The sequence below is a fragment of the Dermacentor variabilis genome, chromosome 10 (genome assembly GCF_050947875.1).
Source record: "Dermacentor variabilis isolate Ectoservices chromosome 10, ASM5094787v1, whole genome shotgun sequence".
Classification (NCBI taxonomy): domain Eukaryota; kingdom Metazoa; phylum Arthropoda; class Arachnida; order Ixodida; family Ixodidae; genus Dermacentor; species Dermacentor variabilis.
Genome location: NC_134577.1, coordinates 57,337,752 through 57,363,984, shown reverse-complemented (window position 1 = coordinate 57,363,984; position 26,233 = coordinate 57,337,752). Strand labels below are relative to the sequence as shown.

Genomic DNA, 26,233 nt, shown 5'->3' with positions numbered 1-26,233 from the left:
GGTGCAGTTCGGACCAAGCCCTGGCCCTTTTCTGTTTCAAAGGGAGTTGCAGTCTTACGCACGTTTTCGGCACCGCACCGACGTCGAGCTACCAGTAGAGTTTCAACGAGGTACATGGCACGAGCGTTTGCGACAGCGCGCCTCCAAGCGCTTTTTTTTTTTTCCGGGGTACTTTCCCCCCCGATATCTGGCCGCGCGCGCGCGTCCCTTCCAAAACGTTTCGCGACTAATCCGCTAGGGCAGGGCGCATGCGCCGTCGCGCCATGAAAAAGGCGGATTGCAGTGCCATTAACACGTCCCTGTCACAAAGCCTGTCACAACAAATGGAAGACGACAGTTAGCAATTGAGATGCATTTACTTGACTTTCTTATGTGTACAGCCGCCCTGATTTTTAATAATATAGCGCGAGCGTCGACTGAACTGCTGGTGAGCGCCTTATAACGGCGATAAGCGTGCAACAAGGCGAGTGCAACAAGACAACAAGGCTCGTGCACGAACTCTCGCCTTGTTGCACGCTTATCGCCGTTATAAGGCGCTCACCAGCAGTTCAGTCGACGCTCGCGCTATATTATTAAAAATCAGGGCGGCTGTACACTAGGGTACGTGATCTAATAAAACCTAAAAGCGTAAAATATACTAAAAGCAAAAAAAAAAATAACCAAGCCAGCTCGCAGAGCAATCGCGGCTGGAATTGAAAGCGGTGAATTGAAGCATGTAGGCGTCCGTTGCAAATGAAAATTTAAGATGCTGATAAGGTATTTTGTGTGACGCCCATAGCGTGTCCCAGCAGTCCGCAGTTGATGCCAGCCGAAGAGGCGATACGAAAATAAGTCGTCTTTCGAATGCTGGCAAGAATTTCAACGCGATGCAGACCGATGCTAATGTTTGTGAAGCGCCGAAGCAGACCTCACCAGCTCGTAGAATGTGATCCAGAATAACTGCACACGGTCAGCTCCATCGGAGTGCGCCACTACCTTCTCCGGCGTCTGCGGCCATACTTGACACCCCCTGGTCGTCGTCGTCCTTGCTTTCTACGTCACTAAGGCTCAGGTTAGCTAGCGCCTTGCCCTGCCAGTAGACGTCCTCTGACGAAGAGCGAAGGCCAGGAATCTCTGGCACGGCCGTGACCGTCACTGCGCCCGTCGTTCTCTCGGTTCGCGCCATCTTGGCGTGTCTGGATCCGGGACCTAAGCTCTTGGCGGGGCTCTGGCTCCGCTTGGTGCCCGAGCAAGAACCGGCCTCCCGCCAATCCCGCTCTGATAACCAGCCAGGCCGCTGGGCAATGGCGACGCTGGATGATAGTGGGGACCCCGGTGATTGATGTTTCGCACCGTCGCCTTCTTGCTTGGGGGACGGACTGCGCGGAAAAGAAGTGAAAGAAAAATTTTAGAGCGCAGCTCTTAGGCACCCGTTCCTGCGGCGAGCGTCGGCGTACCCGAGCGAACGAGCACAGCCCAGGATGAAAGTGAACGACAAGCATTAACTATTAAAACATTATGGGGTTTTACGTGCCAAAATCGCTTTGTGATTATGAGGCACGCCGTAGTGGAGGACTCCGGAAATTTCGACCACCTAGCTGGGGTTCTTTAACGTGCACATAAATCTAAGTACACGGGTGTTTTCGCATTTCGCCCCCATCGAAATGCGGCCGCCGTGGCCGGCATTCAATCCCGCGACCTTGTGCTCAGCAGCCTAACACCATAGCCACTGAGCAACCACGGCGCGTGAAAAGCATTAACTGTCAAGGACGCCTTCTCCGCAGCGGGACTCTAACCTTTTGACGGGGCTCTGCTTGGGCGTCGTGCCTGATGAAGAGCCGGCCCCGTCAAGGTCTCCCTCTGAGATGTAACTGTGCACGTACGGATCGGCCGCCCTTGTTGACAGCCTCGAACACGTTGTGCATGGTTTCTTACGATCGCCGCCTTGCGAAGGGTACACCCTGCGTCTAAGAAAAGCATCAGCAGCTATACATGGCGATTTAACGACCGCATGCGCAACAATGACTTGCCAGTATAGCGAACATATTTACAGTATTAGCGCACGACCAGAAGGACATGCAGTAATTGACAAAACCAGTTTACGGAACTGTGGCCCTTGCCTTGTTTGTTAATGCGCGCTTAAGCGTAGCAAAGAAGAAAAAACAAGGCATGACACGGGGACCATATTTGGAGAACGAAGCCCGACTAACTAACGCCGTAGTATGAGGCACGGCCGAGTAGCTGCGGTTCTTCAACGTGCACCCAATATACGGTACAAGGGCATTTTTGCATTTCGCCCCCATAGAAATTCGTTCAGCTCAAGTGCCCATTGAAGCAATGTGCGAAACAAGATGTGTGCGTTGCCAGAAAAAAAAAGAAAGGGGGGGGGGCGGTACGTGTTACACCCGCCTGACGATACAACAAGCTTGGCAATCCTATGCATATATCACCGTGAGAGGCTTACTTGCTCATAAGGAGGCAGCAATGTTTCCGACGCTGACGTTCTTTTTCAAAGTGCTGGGCTACATGCGACACCAACAGTGCCGACTCTGTCGTCTGCAAAGGGCTCCAGCCGTGGTCGTGCTGCTCTGGAATTTGATTTGCATGGCTGCTCACTTGGCTCCGATGTCGAAAATTATTGTGTGCGCGGCTTCAGCAAATCTATGCCAGCCACTTTTTACTGGCACCAATAGCGACTGCGTCGAAAAGAATCGCGTCTCATCGAGATCACTTCCCGCTTCGGCGCGGCATAGTAAAACCATTTTAGGTATCGCATGTAATTGGCCGCTTGCCGCTACGTTTCTACAGCCTACAGATCATGACTGGGCAGTGCAGGTGCACTAGCAGTATTGCGATAGGCAGCTTATCTACAGCGTAGTCGGTCATGTGACTTCTTGGCAGAGCACACCACGTTCACGCAACGTGAAAGGTCAGGTTACTGAAGGCGCGGATGCAGTCCGACGCTTCCAACGTGCCACGCAGCGGCCGCCGAAGTCGGATACGTTACGCCGGCGACGGAAGTATAGCCGAAAAAGTTTGCGCCCTCTATAGTTCGGTGCGTCGCACGCGGCCCGCGGCAATGCCATGGCAACGTGGTGATCAGCTGTTGCCGCAGCGCATATGCACAAGCACGCGGTGAGCGAGCGCTTTCACGTTTGGCGAACGCGAAAGCTCGGCGCCATTTCTTCAGTGCACTCGAACTGCAGGTCAGCATGCTGCCGGCTGGTCAAGAAAGCGCGATGCACAAGAAACGCTATAGTGGCTCCGGCGTGAGATAGGACATGCACTGTTTCCGTATCGGCCCCGCCAAAGCGCACCGAACGCTGTCAGTCACGCTGGTTGCGCGGTGACGTTAGACGAGAGGCGTCCACTTTGCGCCGGCGTAGCGTAACTGCGCCTCGCGTGGCGTGCCTTAAAGGGTCCTTGAAACGGTTTGGACAAATTTTGTAGACGTGTAGGGTACAGCTAACCCGCCGTGGTTGCTCAGTGGCTATGGTGTTGGGCTGCTGAGCACGAGGTCGCGGGATCGAATCCCGGCCACGGCGGCCGCATTTCGATGGGGGCGAAATGCGAAAACACCCGTGTGCTTAGATTTAGGTGCACGTTAAAGAACCCCAGGTGGTCAAAATTTCCGGAGTCCTCCACTACGGCGTGCCTCATAATCAGAAAGTGGTTTTGGCACGTAAAACCCCAAATATTATTATTATTATTATTAGGGTACAGCTACAGCAAAACACAAGAGCTGCAATTTAAGTGAAGCGTCTCATATTAAGAGAATTATAGATGATTACAAGTATACCCTCCTCCCTAGCCATGATTTTTCTCAACTCGTTCGTCGAATGATCGGGGCTAAGCTCCGCCTTTACCGGCTCTGCGTCATGATGTGACGTCATGGCGTCTACTTCCGGTTTTGGAACCAGCGCGCGAAGCCTCTCCAACTCTCCGCTAGCCGCCCTGCCGTCGATCCCAACGAGAGTTATCGAGCTGTTGCACGCGCTGCGAGCGTTCCGTCGCAACGCCGAGCGTGTCCAGTTTTGCGGTAACCGCAGGTGAGCTGGGCGTTTTGACGGATGGGCGGAATCCGAAACTAAAGCACCTCCATACTACTGCCGCTGTTCTGAAGGGGCTTAGCGCAAACGTGAACGTCCTCAGCGGTTTAAGGTACCTCAGAGCGTCCTGCACGGTGCAACCACTTGGTAGCGCAGAACTTGACCAGCCGAACACAGCGCTACTATAGCTGTAACCAAGTGTAAAACATCTTAACATTAAGACCATGTGTTCACGATTACGTTCATGCCGAAAATATACACCAGCAGCACAGTAGTATGCACTTGGTTACTGCTATAGTAGACCTTTGTCGGGTTGGGCTCTGTGCCCAACCCGGTAGCTGCACGGTGCAGGCCATTCACGTTTGCGCCTCCTCTCAACCAGTAAAGTGCCCAGGCCTAGTGCACTTTCGCTTGCGTATACCCGAATACCGGACATGCTAAAACTCCGAATTGTGGCAGTAATCTTCCGGCGTGAAGTGGCGGCCGCAAACGTGTGCCGCTGCGATTGGTAGCGATGCATATTTTTAAACCGTTATGAAGGATTGCACGCTTTACGCGTAGCGCTTGAATGCCTCTTAATGATCAGAAGGACCTACCCTAACGACTCGGCACGTTTGCACAAAATCGTCAGAATAGTTTCAGGTTCCATTTAGGTCCACATCGTGAGTTTGCTTGAAAAAAATAACGACTGTTCTGCAGACATACTAGGCTTACGCTGCAACTAGACGCACAAGTTGTCAAGACTAACATGCCGAAGCCTGCCAAGGAATGCTCTAGGCGTTATTGTGGGAATTTATAATGGTGGATCTCTAGGGCACTTCATCATCATCAGCCTATCTTTGTCCACTGCAAGACGAAGGCCTCTCCCAGCTGTCTCCAATTACCTCTCCGTGTTTGACTAGCAGATTCCAACTTGTGCCTGCAAGCTTGTTCACTTTATCACCCTACCTAATTTTCTGCCGACCTCGACCATACTTGCCTTCCCTTGGAACCCATTCTGCAACTCTAGTGATCAACCGGTTATCTTCCCCACGCATTACATGGCCTGCCCTACTCCATTTTAAAGTGAAGCTTAGTTTTTCCCTCTTCCTCAGACTTTGGCATCGCCTCAATGCTTCTAGTAGTGCTGCTGCTGCTGCTGCCACCGCCGCCGCCGCTGCGGTTGTTGCTGCTTTGCACGCCGCGTTGGGAGGTAATTCAGGGCGTGCATATACGTGGCAGGAGCGCGACAGAAAGTAAAGGCGACGCGAGAAACTCGTTTGGACCTTTCCATCACGTCGCATGTGCACAATGCCCTCTGGAACAGCCTAGGCGTCGCCACAATACCATCTTGACAACTGTAATTATTCGTGACGACCAGCAAAATCATTGCAGAAACTGCAGCACTTACCTTTCTACTAACGTACAAAGAGGGGAGGTATATAAAATGGTAGAGATGAGGTAGGGAGAGGAGGCAGAGAATGGGTAGAACTGACGCAGTCACGAAACGAATGAATGACACTCTTGCCACTCTTCACTCGCAGTTCCCATACATGGTGGGAGAGTGAAAAGGAACGTGAGAAGGCGAGGAAACGCAAATACTAGACACGACAGCAGCTGCGAACAAAATGGCTAAATTTAAGTTCAACGTAGGGCACGTTTCAAATAAACACCACGAAAATTTGTCAAGCGGACAACTGACGTACGGCGTGCAGATGCAAAGCCTCACAGTGGCGTCTAGGCGACGCTGCAGAAACAGAACTTGCCTAGCAATTTCATTTGCGTTTTGAAAGCGCTGTGGGAAGGTCACGCATAGTCAGGAATCCAGAAGAGCTGCGTGAACACGATGAGCGGCGACGGGAAAAGCAACGTCGATATGCACAACGGCTACGTCATATTGATCTATCAGATCAGGTGATAGCACAGCATCTTTAGCCAACCGCCTTCACAGCGTAAATTGGAGCCGAATTTTATTCACGGCAAGCCATATTAACTAACACAGCCCAGCAAATTGCAGTGATTTGTCAGTTTCGTTTATGCCCAAATACAGGCTCACCGAAGAGCTAGTGAATTCTGTGAATAATGATATATTGTAAGCAATGCTACAACTCCCTTAGGTCCTGCTGTGTAATCTTTGAACGAATAACCAGAACTTTGAATGTTGTTGCTGTTGTTGTTGTCGTCGTCGTCGTCGTCGTGGCGCAAGGGCCGGCTATGGCTAAAGAGCACAAGGACAATGAAAAAGTGAACGTCTAATGAATAACGAAGTGCTATATTAGATATTACGTGCAACAAAAAAACATTAGCCGAGCAAGTTCCAGGTTTAACGCCTTCTAAGCAATCACGAAAACGCTGAGTCACATAGTCAGGCACATGCATTTCTGCTTATGACGCGCGAGAGCACTGGGAATTCTTGGTGAACGTAGCACCGTAGACGTAATCGATGGCCTTGCGTGCCGCCCGGACCAGGGTGAAGTTGCCGTACTTATTCGTAGCGGAACACTCGTTCGAAGTATCGTCGAACTCGGCGTCGAACAGGGCCAGTCCGTAAGGCACGGAGGCGACCATTTTCCGCGCCTTGCACATCTGGACAAGGGTGACGCGACAGGAACTGCGTCACCAGCTGATACAAACGTCGCTAACGAGCGTATAAGCGCTAAACGCAAGCATTACTGATCGGGATGTGTGTGAGCTTCTTGAAGGAAATTTCTCATTTCTTATGTTTTTCTTCACAGGTGTTCTAAGTGCAGTTAACTTCGGTTATGACGAACTCGTTTAAGACGTGATATGCTGTACCGGGAGTTTCAAGTAACATAACCAAACTCTACAAATTGAGTGCATGGCACACTTTATACGAATGAGACCAACTCCATGTTGTCCAGCATTTTTCAAATGCTATCTGTTAGCGAGTCAGTTACGTTCGAATGTACAAAAGCATTTAAAACGACCAAGCAGAACTACTTGAAACTGGATACTATTCTTTTATTTTCTTTCTCATTTTGTGGACTCTCGAAATGGGCCTGTATACAATGAGACGAATGACGCTTTTTCTTTCTTACGTGGAATCGCTCGACCTCGTGAATTTTTCCCGGGAGTTAATTATCTGAATAATGCAGCTTTATCGCATGCGCCGAAGAAAAGAATCGGATAAGGAAGTTGATCGCTATCGCTCACCTTTGCAAATATCGTGTCCTCGCTGTCGAACGTCACCGCAGAGCGAGGACTGAGCCGGAAGGAATGCATGGTCTCGTGCGCCTCGTCCCGCGCTATGTGCGCCGCGTATTCGGCATCGCCGCAGACCTGCATGGCACGAGTGAGTAGCGGGAAAGCAGTCGCACTGCGTCGCAACTTTGACGATATAGCACAGGAGGATCTGTGTGCTTCGACGCAGAATGGAAAAATCATACAAGATGTGTCTTTCATTTTTTTTTACTTGAAGCGTCTTTAAAGATCAGTCAATCGGGGTTCGCTCGCTGAAGCAACTTAAAACGAAAACCTGTTATACTGTTATCGCCTATCTACTTTGCAGCCGCACGTATTATCAAGCGGCTTACTTCGGCGTGGTTGTGTAGAGGAAAAACGTCATTACTCCATCATACAAGTGCCAGAGCTAAATGCACGTGCACGGGCTAAATTTAGCTTCTCGCTCGGTCTTCAGGGGGCCACATAGCTCCGCAGTACGTTTTTACATCCAAGTGGGAGCGCTGAGAGATATAGCCAACTCACTCTTAGTATGGGTAGAACCCTTCAAACTCAAACCAGCGCTCATCGGGCTTTACACGGTCTACAATTGCGCGTTGCTGTTTCCGAAAGTTCACGCTTGCTCGGTTAGCTAGGCGCCCCAGCGCTCGACACAGTGGGACCAAAAATGGCGTGATGAGGCTCGGGCAGCAATACAAAAGGACAATACATAGGACATAGGACATAGGACACCCGCGTTTGTCTTCGACAAAGGCAAACGCGGGAGCCGAAACCTTCTACGAATGCGGCGGGCTCGAGCGGCGGAAGGAATTTCTGGCCACCACCAGTATGGGGGTCATTTCTTTACCCTAGTGCCTAAACACCCACTGCAAACGAAAAATTCGGAAAAAAAGAGCGAGCTAGTTAGCAAAATTAGACGGTAAGACGCCCAATATAGCAGTGACATAAGTTAGGCACGTAAGCTTTCTAATGCGTGAATGAACGTAATTGGCGTGTTTTGCTTGCCTCACTTCCGTACCCGAGTGCCCAAACACTATTTGCAGCACGCAGAAGACGTTTCGCGTACCACACTGCGACTGCGTCCCTGACGCAGCTTTCGCGTGTTTCTGTCTCAAACGCATGGAGACAGTATGTTCGTGCGCACGCACGTAATCACTGCGAATCGCGGCATTTATAACTTGACGCCGATCTATGTGCACAATCAAAAGGCCGCTTGAAGACAGAAGGATGAAGTTCAGGCAAACACTGGCAAACGCATTTTCGTAAGTGCGCACAAAAAAAAAAAAAAAGGAGCGCATACCGAGGCGAAGCTGTCGATCTCCCGCGCGTAGTCGGACTCGTCGTACGCCTTGCAACGGGAGCCCGGCTCGAAGCCCTTGGCGTTGTCACCCGAGCCTACCGGGACGTACCGTCGAGCCGCTGCCGACATGGAGACGAAGAAGAGCGACTCGGACGACATCGGCTTCAGCTTCTTCTCCAAGTAGTTCAGGGCGTCCACCTGTTCGGGACACGAGCACGACGAGCGCAATCAGGGGCACTACAGAGGCAAAATCACGCCTCTCCTCGAGATCACAAAGACCCTGGATGCGAAAACCCACTCGAGCACCCATCGCATTGCCTCTTAAAAAGCCGGGTTGGCGAACGAGATGAATAAAGGCATGAAAGAAGTTCGATTTGTCTTTGTTGCAAGCACGAAGTTTGTTGTTAGTAACAGCCACCCATGGTAGTAACGAACAAAACTATGAAGATCCAACGCACGAATTAGAATCTATGTGAAGCGGAGCTTTCCCGAAGCGGTTAATTAAATTTTATGCAGGTGATCATCTTCTGCATGGCCTTTCGTAGCCTCACGGTTGCCAGGCGTTGCGGCAATGCGCCGATACCTCCGCCACGCGACAAACGACCGGGCATTACACTGTCAGCAAGATCGGCCCAGCTTACCGAACCGCCGAGTAAAGTGGGCCCATCTTGAATATAGCGCAATGGTAAATTACATCATCTCCGTGAACAGTTCACTTCAGTCGGCCAGAAACCGACCGGATGGATGCGCCAAACGTTGGGGAAAGAGGACATATAAAGCATTACATTTAAATATAAATTTGGTGCTTGTATATTTGTACAAGCACTATTGTATATACACCACCTTGCAATATACACCAACTTGTATATTGTAGTGAGGATATATAAGTACCTTTTGTTGTTTAACTGCGTTTAGCTCAATCTAGAGGGTTCGCGTGTTAGGCCTTGCCAGGTTCAGTTTCCAGTGGCGGCCTATCCGGATCCAGAGATTCTCAGCACCACCTGCCGCGTCGCAGGTCTGGCCGATGACGTCGCAGGTCTGACGCCCGGCCGATACAGTCCCCTGACTTTGCGTCCGCTATTTCTCAAAACTCCCTAACAATCGCCTTTTCCGAACGCGCTCACCATGCTGGGCTGATAGTCGGCCAACGTGCGGCCCCACACGCTGGATCCGGTGACGGTGCACGAAGGATCGCCGTCGTCCCTGCCGGACAGGTGGGTGCGCAGCACGACCAAGTCGATCTTCTGCCGGCTGCTCACGGCGGCGACAAACATGTGGAGTTGCATACGTGAGAAGCGTTAGAGAACGGTCGTAGGAATACACGCTGAGCCGCCTTAACGAGACTGTTGACCACTGTGTAAAACAGCCCAAAAGTGTTCTCGGCAACTCTGTCATACGTAGTCAACTCGGTCATAGGTAATAAAGTGAGGCCTTAAGGTTTAGCTGTGAGTTTCATTCCCAGCATTAGCCCTGCCCGTGTCAACGCATTCGTTACCGCTAGAAGTGTGCTCATTGTCGGTCGTTTTACGATTTAAGATATTTTTTTTTAAATTCACACATCTGCCAGCGTTGTATCGCTAACCGCCAAGGAAAAGAACTTTAGCCACGCGACGTCGGCAAGAGCGAGCAGCGCTAGTGGCACAGTGACGAAGTAGCGCCGTTTCCTGGCAGGCTAAGTTCGTCACATGTTTTCTGCACACATCCACCCCAACACACGCTGAACCTTGCTCCCTCTCTATTGCTCACGTATCAAGAATAAATGAATGTAATCAATGCTTGTTCAAAGCGCGATGCTCAAAGTTGAACGTTTTGTGACGATCCACAGAGTAAGCGAGCGACTAGCGATAATACGTCTTAGCTGCAAAGTATCACAAAGTACACAGCGTCTACGTTACAAGCCTTAATTGTACGCGGTGAGAACAAATCTACCGCAGCTGGTCACACCCGCGAGTAATTAGGCATAAAATAAACAATCAGATACCCAGTCCACAGAGGTACGTTATTCATTCAGGAACCATAACAAGTCGCGGTTTCAAAAAATGACTGCCAAATATAAAACGAAGAGCGAGAGATAACCCTGATTTCATTCAGATGCGAAAAGTCTGAACAGCTTGGAATACATATGCAGCCCCGCTTCAAGTACCTGCACCGTACAACACTGCTCGAAACGTTTCTACAAGGCGTAATGGGCTCAGAAAGCGCTTAAATATTGTCTAAAACTGCGACCAAAGCTTCGTGTCGTTCACCGAGTCAGCTTCTACGATATCCGCCAAAACAGAGGTTTGCTGAGCCGCACCGGTGCCATGCACATCCAAAGGAAGCAGCTGAGGTAACCAATGAACACGTCACCACTTAATCAAACATGGCGGCGACCATGGGATCGCCGAGGAAGGGGTCTATAGAACAAGCAGATCTATAACGCAACATCTAGCACCGCTTAGGGCGGTCGTGCAATCCGCAGCCGGTTGCTCGACCACTCGGCAAGTGTGATACACATTGTGCGGTAGGCTGTTATCACTAATAAAGCTATTTCATTCGTAGGCGGTAGGCCTCGTCCAACAAAGGATATAGTAGCTCAATTTATCTACCGATAACAGTTCGTACATTCGTTATGACGTAAAGCGCACAACTCATTCCGCAACAGAATGGCACCCACGCTGTTGTGATCGTCATATGTTTCGTAACAACTCATTGCCGCTAAACCACAGCTTAGAAGTGCGATGAGAGTGACGCAGTCAGGTCACGTTCGTGGAACAAATTTTCAGAAATACACTACCCCGTCTCCGGTGCCGATTGTAAGCTCATGCACGCGAACACACATCGCACTGTGTGCTCCATCCCCCTAAACACCAGCGTAAACACTGGCCATGCCAAAGTGAACCACTTGAGCACGTCTCACAGAACCGTTTCCCACGTAGAAGAGGCCACGTCATACTAAATAGGCGGTGCGAGCGCGAAAACAAGCACGACAGACTGCCGCTGAGCGTATACCTGGCATACAATGCGGAGCACTCGCCCAAGACATCATGGCGGTGCCCATGGAGAAAGTGTCTATAGTTAGAACACCGTCCGAGGAATTCAAGCCTACTGCTGTCGGTACTCCACCCTTCGGGTGAAACTGCTATTTGTGCTTTTTTTGTGTGTGTGCGAAGCATTTCTTGGCGAAAATTTGCCACTTTGACAGTATCTATCTAGCCGCCTACGTCTTGGTGCTCTCATGATCGTTTCGTTAACTTGGTATGTAGCACAGTTGACACAGTATGACAAGAGTAAATTATTGGTCATAACATGAATATCATGAGATGTGTGTCTTGAGGTCATGAAACATCCGTTTACATCTTGGTGCTTCATGGTCGTTTCGTGAAGTCAATTGGTAGGTAGCAAAACTGGCATAGTATAAAAGAGTGTATGACGAATATAAAGGATACGTCATGACGTGAATGTCCTGACATGCGTGTCGTGTAGGTCATGAAACAGTCGCCTACGTCTTGGTGCTCTCATGCTCATCTCGTTAACTTGGTAGGCTTCCTGCACACTGCTTCGCATAACATCGATTCCCATAGGGCGTGGGATCTGCTGGGTTTTTTTAATGCGAAAGCTTGACTGGCCGCGAACTTGCGATTTCGCCGTGGCGGTGCTCCGATGAGGCACATGACGTCACCAACGCGCGCCTCGCCACGTATATTTCTCTCTCTCTCTCTCTCGCTCCCTAGTCACTACTGCGCATGCGCCACTATTAGCACCGAGCCACAGGTGTGCCGCCGCTTCGCAGCGCCACGCCTTTCCGCGTCCGCCGTTTGGTATGACGTCACACCGCGCTCCTCGTCGTTGCGCTCGCCTCCGCTCGCTTCGCCAGCTGCGTCGCATGCCTGATAACATGTCGGAGGATTGAAAAGGAGAGCTCGCGTGCGCCGCAACCACAGTTGAGGGGGCAGTATTGACCGCGACAATTCTGATAAGCAGGAGGAGGCCTGGAATCGACATCGGAACGAGATGAAGAGGAAACGAATCACCCAGGAAACAGACGAACAGCGCGCCGAACGACTAGCTAAACGCCGCAACATAGCTAGACAACCAGACTAACCTGGACTTGCAATCAAGATTAAGCAAGGCTAACCATGCTATGCCTTAGCTTTCGCTACGCATATCCTGGCATAGCCGAGCTAAGCCACTGCCAATATTTTTATCCTATAATTTTCTTTCGGCTAGAAGCCCGCAGTTTAGAACAGCATGGCTTCCAGTAAGTACGATAATTTCGTTTATCGCCATCTTCTAAGCTGACATGCACCCGCCGTGGTTGCTGAGTGGCTATCGTGTTAGGCTGCTGAGCACGAGGTCGGGAGATCGAATCCCGGCCACGGTGGCCGCATTTCTATGGGGGCGAAATGCGAAAACACCCGTGTACTTAAATTTAGGTGCATGTTGAAGAACCCCCAGGAGGTCGAAATTTCTTGAGTCCTCCAGTACGGCGTGCCTTATAATCAGAAAGTGGTTTTGGCACGTAAAACCCCACAATTTAATTTCAAATTAAGTTGACATACATGGGGGAATCAACGTACGTACCTCGGAGACCATCCCGACCGGAGGTGTTTCTCGACGCTGGCGTACACTTGTCGCTGGTTGCTCGACAGAAAGGTCATCCCGAGAGCCAACGAGGGTTTCGGCTGCGCAGTTTTCGGGATGACTTTGTCTTGGAGCTTTCGGCACAGCTGCGAAGATAGGTACGGGAAAACTTCAAAAAGGACACGGACGTGACATACAACGCTCATTTGATACAAGTCTCTTTGTTGCGTTCTCCGGAATGGTTAATCGCGTTTGAGCCGTCCCAGTACGAAGGCCTTAGGCTGTGACGTATAGTAATGCGAAAAGCATTCAACTGGCCTAGTCAGTCAAGTTTCCTTTCCGGCTATCTAACTATACGCGGACAACCAATAGTAAGGGTTAATTTCGAAGATAGTGCCTACCAAAATTGTGGACCGTTCCCATCATTGTATGCTACTGGTTATGTGGCACTCTTCGTTGAATCATTTTGACGTCATCTTGGGTCATTGGGTACGTGCCACTAGGTATGCTCGTATTTGTGGCGGAGGCATTAGATGGCGCAGCGTGACCAGAGGAAAGCGCGAGAGAGGAGCCTAGCTGCAGTTTATGCCTCATACATGACGTGTTTCTGTTCGCTTGCTTGAATAGTCATCGTAGATGAGTTCTGCCCGATTTTTTAAGCTACTCGTACTACCACTTGACACATGCGCATTTTTCGACTTACTGGCGAGTTACGTCTTTTTTCGGGAAAAAAAAAACACTTGGTGTCAGCTTAGTGGGGCAGAGGCGCTAGGGAGCTTACTGCATAAATATGCAGCAAGGAGTACGGGTTAATTTGCCTTATTTACACACAAGCATGTTTTCGAGAGGCAAAGCTTAAAGTATATTATTGCTAGTTCAAATCTATGGAGTTGCACACACCGGCGACCGACTGCTACTGGTGGTGCTACTAGCACCACCATCGCCGAGTCGAAAAAAAGAAGATAACCGCCAGAGCGTATTTCTTACGTTCCGCTCGTGCGCCGCTGATTGGTTCAGCAGCTTCGCGACACTAAAGATTCCGCCAATGAGCGCCGTCCCGAAATAGGCCGGGTTTCCACCGTAACAACCATTTGCAACCAGCTTGGAGGCGCGCGAGAACCCTGCGACTTGCCGGTGTGAGTGCCGCCTATAGTGTGAGCGCATCGACTTGGCACACCAGAAATTAACGGAGGTCGCGTGGCGACTATATGCTTTTGAAATTGCTTCAGTTTCTCCACGCCGTGTCAGATTCTACGCTGAAAACTACGCGAAATGCGCCACGATAGCGTAGTGGTCCATCGCGCTGCGCTGCGGAGCACGAAGTGGCGGGTCCGAATCCAGCCGCGGCAGCCGCATTTCGACGAGGTTGAAATGCAAAAAAAAAAAAAGAAACATACTCGTGTACTTGAATTTAGGTCACGTTAAAAAACCCCAGGTGGTCAAAATTAATCTGGTGTCCCCCCAACTAAGGTGTACCTCAAAATCAGATCGCGGTTCTGGCACATAAAACCTCAGAATTTTTTTATTACAAAACCGACGTGAAATGCGCGACATCGTACACCGGCGTAACGGTACCGCGTTTGTCTGGATCTTGAAGCCAGGCAACCACTCAGTCTATACCGAGCCCTTTCGAGTAAAATAATTCGCTGTAGGTCACGCGGTACATAACACATTAATCTACTGGCGACCAGTCTTTCTCCTGCGCATTTCTTCAAAAAAAAAAATGTTGGAAGCTTGCTGCGCCAATCTAAATGTTAACTCGCTACGAGCCTTCAGCAGCACCTTGTACGCTATTGTAAGGGTGAGCTTGTGCGTTGACTCCTTGGCGGCTGTTTCGAATGACCCAAGCAGCTCACGTTGCTGTTCACTGTCCGATACTGCGTATAGCCACGTTCTCGGTATTTCTAGACATCCTAGAGGAATCCGCGACAATCTCGTGGCTGCCGCGAGCACGTCGCAATACTTGAAATACGCTCACACCACGAAGGCGATTCTCGAGGCTGTGCACCCGACGGTGACCCACGAATACCGCGACTCTTCCATCAAGGTACCACATATAGATACCGCCAGTAATGTATACCTGCAGAAACTTGAACAGGCGCTCGACGGACGCCTCGGTAGCGTCCGCGCCAGGTACGAAGTCCAGAACGCCCAGGTGCCGAACTCCGTTCTCCCAAAGCGTACGCATGTCCGACGCGGCGTGCGATGACTCCATATCTTTCGTCGCCCCCCTGAGTCCTCTGCAAAGTCGATGGGATTGCATGAAAAGCTCAGGTGAAGAAACTCGGGAGAAATTTCTCGGATATCGCAACGTACTAGTTTATTTCGTCGTATCGGGTGTGTTTCATGACTAAAAAAGAAGCGCTTGGCACTGAGCGCTGAAACTTCGCGTACCGACACCAACGCCACCTAGCGAGAGCAGGAAGCAGTTTTCAGTAGCAAATGCTGCAGTTTCACTTCGGCCGCTGGTCTTGAGGCACGCGTGTCCAACTTCTGACCTGACTGGGCACCGGCGTGTTAAAACGCGGGAACGCATGCGCTCCTTGAAACGTGCATGGTCGTGGGTAGAGTTTGGCTGGACGCCTCGGGCTATAGCTAACGTTCATACAGGCGCGAGTCTGCTACCGTTAGAAATATCATGCCGTTTCTGTGGCCTCTCCCTTCAGGAGGGTGTCGGTATAGTCGGTTTCCTGTGCGCGGTAACAGCGGTCTGCCTCCAGCCCCTCGAAACTTCCTGTCACGTGTCTGATTAGTCTACTACAAGCCGGAACGAAACGTGTATTTTTAAACGTTTCCATGTGCGGAAGGTCTTTATTTTTGTTAACGTTTTCGGATAAAAGAAAGGAGCATAATGCCTCAAGAGTAGTGCCTATCAGTTTTCGCATAACTAGCAGTAAAGGCGACTTTTAGACTTATAGTTACGTAGAGGAGATTGCTCAGTAATATCTGCTGGCAGGCTGGTTGACACATTACTAGAAGGGGGTTTAAGCGTAAAAATAGACGAGCAATAAGAAATGACAGGAACGAGACCACTTCCGCGCTTGTTTGAGACTCTTGGTCATCGTCTTAATTAGCACCTCAACCCCTTTCACAGGGGAAGAGAGTTGAAGAATTGCCAGGTTCTTTCTACTCACTCATGCTACCCGCCCTTTTCTTTCTTTGCCGGTAAATTTAGCGGGCACCGTCACTGCGCCAAACCACAGACCGCACATGGCATGACCCCCCATTTCACGCATAAGTTTTTAGACACTAAAAAAAGACTCTTCATTAAATATTCACACTCAAACTGCCATCCATAGCGCCTCCTAGCCAGCGATGATAGCTAACAGGGGCTTGTTGGTAAGGCATATCTTATTTTGTTGTAGCGCAAGCTGAACAAGGACAACAGAAAGGCACTTATCTGACACACACAGCGATGTGTGTGTCCTTTCTGTCGGTTCTGCGGCTTCGCCGCTACGATGAAAAGGCCCTCCGACGGCGTCCGCCTCACCTGTAGCTGATCGCCACCCCGTTCTGGGTGCGCCTGTAGCGGCGCGTGCCAGCCAAGAAACGGCGCAGCGCGGCGCTGCGCCGCCGCAGTCGGGCCACGTCGGCCTCGCGCGGGCGACCCCGGTAGAGGGCGTCGAAGAAGGCGTAGTCGCACAGGCCGTCCTCCGGAAAGGCCGTGTCCACGTTCGTCCAGTTGCCGTAGGCGCATATAAGCGCGGGCGAAATGCGCGCCGGGCGCGCCGCTGTCGGCACTGCGTGTTTGAAACAAGCGTCGTCGCGAGGTGGACGCGCCGTCGATCGAAAAGCTATACGTCACCCGCCGTCGTTTCTGACGTCAGAGAGAGTCCTACAAAAAAAAATTACTAGAGCGAGCTCTCGTGCTTGTGTGTAGGCGAGCTGTAAGCATGGTAGCTCAGCCAGCATAAGAATGGTGGTTACTCTGCATGTATTTGCCTAAACTGCGCTCTTCTGGCTTTAACTCTTTCTTTACCGCGCCCATTGGGCATCGTCAGCCCGCTTACGATGGTTTGAAACGCCAGTTTCGAGACTTTCCGCGTCGCTCTCGGACACACGGCGCCATAGGGCGCGAAGGAGAACTATTTCTTTTCTTGTTTTCTAACCACTCGCTTTCTCCCCACAAGGCGTTATTTTTGAAAGCACTCCGAAGTTTGGCGATCGCCAAGTATAAAGCAAGAAATGGTCGCCTCCTGGAGCGGCGGGCGCGCTTCGAAAGATCGCAGATCTCGCGATTCCGCTGCGTTTGCGGCTTATTTTATCGATGGATAGAGCAGCAGCGACTCTGACGAAGCTGCGTTTTCGTAGGACATTGAAAGCGACGACGACGCAAGCCAGCCCGGAACGCCGGCGGCCGCAGCCTGGCGCACCAGACTGTAGTGCTTGCACTTAAATTTTTGTGGTGGAATGCCTGTTCAATGAAAAATTTTGATCTTTTCGGAGGTAGTGCCTATTAGAGGGTAATGCATTTTTTATATCTCACAACTTTTTTTACGTTTCCTTTTTAGCACATACAAGCATGTCTTTACAAGCTTTGTTCAATTTTATCCCACAATCTTGATTCTGGCAATTTATGTCTTTCTTATGACATCATCTCGTTAATAAAAACATTTATGCGTGTAAAGGACATTCTTTCTGCTTTTCGTTTGTGTATTTCATAAAATATTGAGTGCAGTAGCTGCTTCATAAAAAAAAATCTGGTGTCACCTAAAAAAAAACACCTATTTTCCCCATGGTAGGGAAAGAGCTAAGGGACTTTGCGACCATGGCAAACTGATCATTTTCTAGAAAATATTGCTTTATAAATCCCACAAATCTCAATGATTATGCACATGCGCAGAGCATTATTTCCTCCTGCGTTCAGAAAAAATACGATTCCTTCGAAATTTACGCCATTAAAAGCAGATGACACCCGTAGATAAAGCCACAAGAACGTCTGAAGCCGCAAGCACGAAGATCAGCCAGATTCATTTATTAACCATCATTCCCACGTGTGCTGAACGACTGCAGCGCGAAATTTTCTTCTAGTAGTTTCGGTACGAAACTCTATATACCAGACATTATTCTGTAGCCAACGTTTATAAAGTTGATCATAGGCGATAACAGTTGCACGCTGAAGCGTGGCGGTGAATTGGCGCCATACTTTTTTTGATGTAATGGATAAATTAATTATTCAAATTATGGGGTTTAACGTGCTAAAACCACTTTCTGATTATGAGGCACGCCGTAGTGGAGGACTCCGGAAATTTCGACCACCCGAGGGTCTTTAACGTGCACCTAAATTAAGTACACGGGTGTTTCGCATTTCGCCTCCATCGAAATACGGCCGCCGCGGCCGGGATTCGATTCCGCGACCTCGTGCTCAGCAGCCCAACACCATAGCCACCGAGCAACCACGGCGGGTAATGGATGAATTCAAACGACCTTTATGGTACCTAAAAAAAAAAATTCGGGTAAGCGGTATCAGAAACGCACCCACAGCGGGGTAAGTGAAACATCATCTTGTTCGTGCTGCAGGCGGTGCACGGGCACTATATATAGGGCACAGAAACGACGCAACCAAATACGCAGGTTACATTTACTCCCGCATTAAAAAGGTTACAGGCCTCACTTATGTTACAGCTAGTGGGCGTCTTATGGCTTAATTTTACAATCGCTCTCGCACGCTGTTCTGTATGAGCCTGCTTCTTTTGCAGAGAGTGTTTGAACACAGGAATAAAGAAACGAACCCCCCCCTCTCCCCTTAACTACTGGTGGTGCCTGAGCCGCTCGAGCCGGCCGCATTCGTAGATGGTTTGATGGATCCTGCGCTTGCCTCAATCTCCCGCCTATGCGCTCGGTATACGGAGACGGACACGTTCCGCCCTGGTCAAGGTGATTGGATTTCCCCCTGTCTTCTTGCCCGAGTTTTTTAATGGCATTTTTGTACCGCACGTGTCGAACGCGTGAAGGGCGGGGTTTGGAGGGGTGGGAAGTGGAGCGAAGTGATGTACTGGACCCAGGGGATTCCGCGAACTCGCGCTTAGCAGCGCAAAACAAGTAAGTTCAAAGATTGACAGTGCTAGCAAGGTTTAGCGTTGTGCTTGGTCTTATCGGATGATGTTCTAACCATGATGTCGAACTGATAAGTCTTCGGGTTCGCTTCGAGCTCAGGCTTCTGCATATTTTCCAGTTTGGTTCAGGTTCAGCTCTGAAGTAAAGATAGTATGGCTTGATACCAGTTTGAATCAATACATACGGGTTCGCAATGGTTCGAAATTGCGCAGAATTAAAAGTTGAAAACAATGTTTTCGAGCCTCAACCACGAATTTATTTCAGTGAAAGATAAATTTATTTGCCTCTACGCGACGCGGAGAGACACACGAAGCCAACCTCAAGATTCCATGCAATGAGCCAGCAGATAAATTAACAAGCGTGCTGTCACCAAGCATGCTCGCGTGGTGAAGAGCACCGGCAGCGGATAGCGAACGTTGCTGCCGCCTCTCGCTTCAATGCGTCTCCCAAACTTGATATTACGCGCGCGGAAAGACAGCCTACATGCAGCAGCAGCAAGCCATCTCGGCTCGCCCAACGCTTGCACCCGCCGGAGATTACCTCCCAGATAGGGCGCGGGCGGTCTACGCGCTCCACCGCGCGGACAGCCAGGTGCCGCGACGGCAGGGCTAGGGGAGGAGACGCACAGATTTCAACCGCGCGCTCACTTCTCCCCATTTCCTCACAGCCTGGCACATATGGTTTATTACGTGACCTACGGAACCTCACACCAACGACGACGCTGAAAATTCGCCTGGAGTATCCACATATTTGCTGTCCCTATAATAGTGGGAGACTCAAACACATATCCAAGCAGCACACAAAAAAGTTCAATGGTGATTTAGCGGTAACTTCGAGTGATATGCGGTAGCGTTGCGTAGCACTTCTGAGGTGCAGGATCCATGATTTAAACCAGTTCACCACATTGCGAACTATTGTTCTGGGGCTCACTCGACACAATTCCTGCCTCTTCGGGGAGCGAAGTGCAACGGACGGTGGTCCCGGAGCAGACCACCGTCAGTTTATACATATAATGATGTACACGCTCTTCTAAGCCCTTCCATCCCATTTCAACCTTTAACACGCGATATCGGCTTCACATGCATACAATTTTAAGCAGGAAATGTGTTTATCTCCCGTCGTCGGCGACCTCCAAGTTACCTTGAGCCAAAAGCCAAAGCCGTTATCCGGTCACTCAAACGAGAACATTCGGGCAACTTGCGAGAATAAAACGAGATCAACCGGGAAACCAGTCAAGACCGCATTACATTCGCCAGTTGCTTCCCAGACAAGTTACAAAAAAATATTGCTTCCGATTCCTTCCTCGTGTTTGTTCACAATATCATTCAAGTTGCAATTTCTAGTACGCTGAGCCTTTGTCGTTTCCAATAACGACGTTCAAAAGGCCGATACAGGGCACTACACACTTGATCGTCATCTTTCGGCGCTGAGTGCTCTTTTCAACGTCAGTGGTCGCGAGTTTCACAGCGCGTCCGGCGCACCACGAATGGCCGTTTGACCGAGACGACCCTTGCAATGAGTTTCTGTCTGTGACAGGAAACTATTGCGTCCATATGGACCAGTGCCCAGCATGGCTGGGTGCGGTGTGATGTGGTGGGGTGTGCCGTTGCGAACATGCACTGTGCCCATTTTAAGATTGTGGCTAGTATCACCTACAACCAATCTGCTTTGCCTGTAGCCATATTATGCTTACATCTACTCTCGATTACTGGAAAGCCAGCATTTTTTTTTCCACTTTGACATTCCTAATGCTAACGCATTAAAATACGCTTGGTGGCAGAAGCGGCACCGAATGCGTGATAATAGACAGTTTTAGTATAGCGTAAGTGGCACCACGCCAAACGCTAAAATGTAGCATGCGCCACACTGCGCACGCGCAGAACGCTATAGCAGTCTTGCGCATAACGTGCCTCCGCTATTTTCGGAATTTAGCGGAAGACGCTAAAGCTCGCAAAGTGCGGACGCCGAGAAATAGCGTCGTCGAACATGGCGGCACCCTCGCATGGATCCTGCTTCACCGCGAATTCTCGTGATGGCTACGCTCTCACTCTCGTTGATCGCCAGTAACTATTGAAACGAGCTTTCGCTTCCTCTAGGCTCATCTGAAAGGCTAGATACGGGCGCATAGCACGTCCAATTTCTGAGATCGTTCAGCGATTACGGCGTCCCTAGGCTTGACGAGATGCGTTCGCATAGCACAGTAGCTAACGGGTTCTCTTGGCTTGGATAGGTTTGCCTCGAGGCACCAGACGGCGTCCTGTCTTTGAAAGCCTTCCTTACGTTTTCGCACCCGTACGTTAAACTAAAAGTCTTGAAGGAATGCATTTATCGTACGTAAGGCGACAAAATCTCTTTTACGAGTAAAACTGTCTACTGTACAGAAATGTTGCTTTGATTACTCTTAACTAGGTGGTGAGCAAATCAGCTTTGCAGTTTTGCGCTTTGCGGAGCATCGCTACATTAGGCTATACTTAAACTATATTGAATAGCGTCCCACAAAGGTTTAGCGTGCGAAATACACTAATGCAGTCATTTTACGTTATGCTAAAACTGTTTAATAAAATGTTAGCCGAGAGCGCAAAAGGTTAGAAAGAAAACAAACAAACAAGCAAGCATGCAATTTTCAGAAAGGGACAGCGCAATTCATGATTTTGGCATTTTCGCACTTTGGCCACTTTGGCCATCTTTGACGTAGGCACGTTTTTGTGTTACTACCGCTTCGTGTTGGCCCTTTCTTCAAGTCTCCTGTTCTGCTTGCGGTAACTTCCCAAAATAATGAATCACCAACTGGCCTACACCCACACTCTGCTATGTTACATTACTTCAAAAGTAGGCACGTTTATGTGTTCTTACCGCTTCGTGTTGGCCCTTTCTTCAAGTCTCGTGTTCTGCTTGCGGTAACATCCCAAGATCATGAATCACAAACTGACCCACACTCTACTATGTTACATTATTTCAAAAGCAGGCACTTTTATGTGTTCCTGCCGCTTCGTGTTGTTCCTTTCTTCAAGTTTCGTGTTCTGCTTGCGCTAACTTCCCACAATCATGGAGTTTAGGCTGTGTCTATTCTTGCTTAGTTGTGTTATTTCTAGTTACCTCAACTTACACCGATGACCTGGCATCACTCCAAGTATCTGTACCAAGTTGAGAAAACGTGCGCCGCACTGAAATTCATTGGAGCTATAAATAATTTATTATTTTATCACGAACGTATCTGGGCTTCTATTCACAAAAAAAGATCTTAGGCTCGAATTGTTCCAAAAGAAAATGTCAGCCAAACTTCGTGCTGTACGCATCATTAGCGAAGGCGACCAGCCAAGGGCAAATAGCACTTACGAATGAAACGTTTTGTGAAATCTGCTTCTAGATTCACCGGGGAGGGGGGGCTTTCGGTCCATCTTTCTGTCACCGTCACTGCCCCATGAATCACGCGACGCCAAAGAAAGTCGGAAAGAACGTCGGAAGTTTCAACGCTATAGTGTTCCCGTGAGCAGTTCGATTACAATTGCAGCTCAGCCGACCTCGTACAGCATCAAAACAAAACTGAAAGTTGAACAGAACTGTCCCGCGCCTTTAACGGAGCAAGATGCGCGAGCACATGTGAAGTGGCCGCATTTTTAATCGCGTAAAGGGCAGCTTTGGTTGTACAAGAATTAACAAAAAAGTTAGAAATGTACTTAATTCTTACGTGCATTTGAATGCGGAAGCATTACATGATTCTTCCGCCCGATACTTTTTGCGTTCTTTCGCGAGGCAGTGGCGTACACTGTACGGGCACGGCGCGTCTGGGAGTGTCGACTAAGCGAAGGCTGAATTCATTATTTATTTCTTGCTGTCAAGGCGGGGAGCAATAAGCGCAAATTCGGATTGAGGTCTCCACGGGCTGAATGAGCGCTGTCATGTTGCTATGCGTAGTGATGGTTGCCGGCATTAACTACCGAAATAATTCACGGTATAGACTCTTTCATCCGCGCGGTGGGAGCGTTGTGTTCATGAGCCCGGAAAACTTCTGGTCATGCATTTTAAAGCGAAGCTTCGTTTGCCTCTTCTCCCGACTTCCTGGGCGCCGCTGCTGTGATGGTCTTGCCGCGCGTGCCACTGGTTTCTTACAACACTACCAGATGGCGCTCGCTTCCGCTCCTCCCGACCGGCGCCATGCGCCGCGGCAGCGTTGCACAGGTTGCATGTATGGCACCCATGCTGTGCTTGCTTTCCTAAGCGACAAAAATTCAGGTGCTGGGCTATGGAGATCGCGTGCTCGGCTGTGACAGTGTAAACATTACGATCGTCCATAGCCTGAAGAGAGCGCTTGGAGCTGGCGGCTCAACAGCGTGCTGGCCACGCACAAGGAGCACGCAAACACGCGCCAGCAAAAATGGCTCCGAAGCATGCGCTCAACGTCTAGAACACCCAGGCCCGAAAGAAGCGTCGTGCGGAACAGCGTCTTCTCTAGGCAGCGAGAAGTGGTGCAGACCGCGAATGTACGCATACAATGTATACATGCAATTAAAATAATTGAATTGCCTACAGCCAGATAATTCAATTAAAGTTTGACACTTCTGCCACGATGCGATGTGCCATGTGAGGCAATGGTAATGCTCAACCCTCTCGGACATTATTGACAATGACACACAACAACGCCTCAAGCAAACACGCCTCCCCGAGTGTTCTCTGGACTACACCGACAAACAGCAGTTGTGCACGCAAGGTAACGTGTAACACCAACTCACCACTCTAGTATTGTATTAAACGCTGCAGAAATTACACGCCAACATAACCACTAATTATCGTCAATCAAGGCAAAGATAATACAAAGCTTCGCTTAGATCGATTCCCACAGTGCGTGGGATCCGTCGATTTTTTTAGAGTAATGTTAGCAAAAAAAAACCGGAAGTATTTTGTACCATACAACGTAATATAGGCACATCTCATTGATTTGTTCTGGTGTAATGGACCTACCCTACGCGTCAAGCTCATCTATGCAGGTTTCTTGTACTGAGCAGTAACAGTCACATGGATAGTGCCTGTGTAGAGTTCGTGCCTTAGGCAGCGCTGCAAGTTACTGGTGAGATAAAGTACAACTGAGTCACGAAACTATCAAACGTACTCAATATAACCAACCATCCGCGCGCGATCCATGCAGGCGCCATAAGCGATACAGCATGACAACGGCGGCTCCGACGGCGCGTCAAGCTTCCTTATGACCGATTCGCAATAAAAAGTGACAGGTCTTCGGACGAATCACGCTGTGTGTACCCTTGCACGGAGCCGATAAGTAAGGATTTAAATTGAGATCTCTGTCGTTTCAGCCACAGCAGTTGCACAGGGTTGTTCTGGAACATTTCCAAAACTGCTCATCTAAGCTACGATCATTTCTGTGAGGTAAGAAGCACTTAGACTACAGTTCGCTAGAAGCACGCCGTCTTGTTCCAAAGTCTCGAATACAGCAAATAAAACTAGTTAATTTCTTTTTATTATCGGGCCACGGGCGCTGCCAACAGTCATTCGAAGAAGTGGGGATAATAAATTACGAAAAAAAAAATCACGAGTGATTCCACTCTGTAAAGATGGATGACCACCAGCGGAGCTGTTTAGCACATGACACTATAGTGTACTAGAATAATGTCTGTGTATGTCTATAGTGTACTAGAATAATGAATTATTCTAGTACACTATAACATGACACAGACGCGGCTCAGAATTGTGACTTCCTCCGCTTTCCTCCTCGCGCTCTCTTCGCTACCGCCGTATTTCATCCCACGCTAGACAGTTACTGCGCTGCACTTTACCCCAACCTTTCCTTCCCATACTCAAGAATCTCCTTCTCTCTCTCTCTCTCCCACGCTACGATCCGCGTTCGCTCTTTCATCATCCGCGGTGCTCTTTCGGTCGCTTACGCCGAGGGACGCCGAAGCCCGCCGACGCTGAACGCAGGCGTGGGCGCCTCTGGCGGTGGTCGATGTCCGTCCGTCTAAGCGTCGCGTTGACACGAAAAAAAAAATTTTTCTTCTCCAGTTTCTCGCGAATGCTCTGTAGCTTTCAATCTAATGTAGGTATCTAGAAAAAAATCATACTGAAATTGGACGCTAAAACGACTACCATTACGCCGAGATTAATTTATATATTTGTCGTAATTAGTTAGTTCATAGTGAAGTTGCAAACGTTACAGAATTTCCGTATGCTGTCAATACATGGCAGTCAACGGAGGGAGTATGGTAACAGAAAACGGTAGTAACTCTTGTTTTATCGAAACTATCCCGAAACAAACTATTTGACAATTAGCCGCGAAAGCGACTGTAACATTACACCGAGTTTCAGCTACTTTTCATAATTAAGCAGTTCACAGTGAAGTTACAATATTGTGGAATTCCCGTCTGCCATGCGGCGGTACTTGCACCATGTCACTACTTCATAAAATAATAAGAAGGGATCACTCCGCAGTCAAAAGATGTATTCGTTGTCTGTGTCCCTCAATAATAATAATAATAATAATAATAATAATAATAATAATAATAATAATAATAATAATAATAATAATAATATCTATGTATACATAGATGCGTAGATTGAGGTAAAACACACCACAACTTTGCTGCTCGTCCTCCTTCACAGAGTGGAAGGGCTGATGAACGTCCCATCCTTAAGAAAGGGGGTTAACCGAGGGGCCCGATTTTTATTAGTCATATCATGAGAAGTGTCAGTGTTTGTTGGCTTCTCATGATATGCCAAAACCTAAGGCATTTATGCCAGTTTACAGCACTACTGCTTGCTTGATAAAAGTTTTTTTTTTTTACAGCATTGACAGTATTCATTACACTTTCATGGTTAACACAGAAAACTTCAACATCATCAGCCTGAAGGCAGGAAGGCTGACGTTGAGTTTATATAAATGAAAACTGCGTATTGCATTGCACTTTAATTGCACACAAAGATTCAATATACATAAAAAAATGGCGATAACGTGTGCTCTTGCTGCTGCAGAGGTATGCGATATCCTAGTGATTTGCTTATCACCACCCTGCTTTTCTCTCATTTGCATCTCTCTCTCTCTCTCTTATCAGCCTCTTCGTGGGAGGCTTCCGGCGTAAGCCATCCGCACACGTTC

The 26,233-nt window shown here is 49.2% G+C and overlaps 1 protein-coding gene across 1 annotated transcript in view; it reads right to left on the bottom strand.

Annotated features, from left to right (window-relative positions):
- Nucleotides 1-722: 722 nt before the first annotated feature.
- The window catches only part of LOC142559255 (uncharacterized), a 38,541-nt gene continuing 13,030 nt past the window's right edge, over nucleotides 723-26,233 (bottom strand). The window contains exons 4-11 of the mRNA XM_075670880.1: nucleotides 16,562-16,811; nucleotides 15,152-15,311; nucleotides 13,072-13,217; nucleotides 9,633-9,759; nucleotides 8,509-8,706; nucleotides 7,182-7,307; nucleotides 1,776-1,946; nucleotides 723-1,358 (exon numbers count right to left, since the gene is read on the bottom strand). Coding sequence (XP_075526995.1) covers nucleotides 1,911-1,946; nucleotides 7,182-7,307; nucleotides 8,509-8,706; nucleotides 9,633-9,759; nucleotides 13,072-13,217; nucleotides 15,152-15,311; nucleotides 16,562-16,811 — 1,043 coding nt within the window. The 3' untranslated portion in view covers nucleotides 723-1,358; nucleotides 1,776-1,910. The remainder of the gene's footprint in view (nucleotides 1,359-1,775; nucleotides 1,947-7,181; nucleotides 7,308-8,508; nucleotides 8,707-9,632; nucleotides 9,760-13,071; nucleotides 13,218-15,151; nucleotides 15,312-16,561; nucleotides 16,812-26,233) is intronic.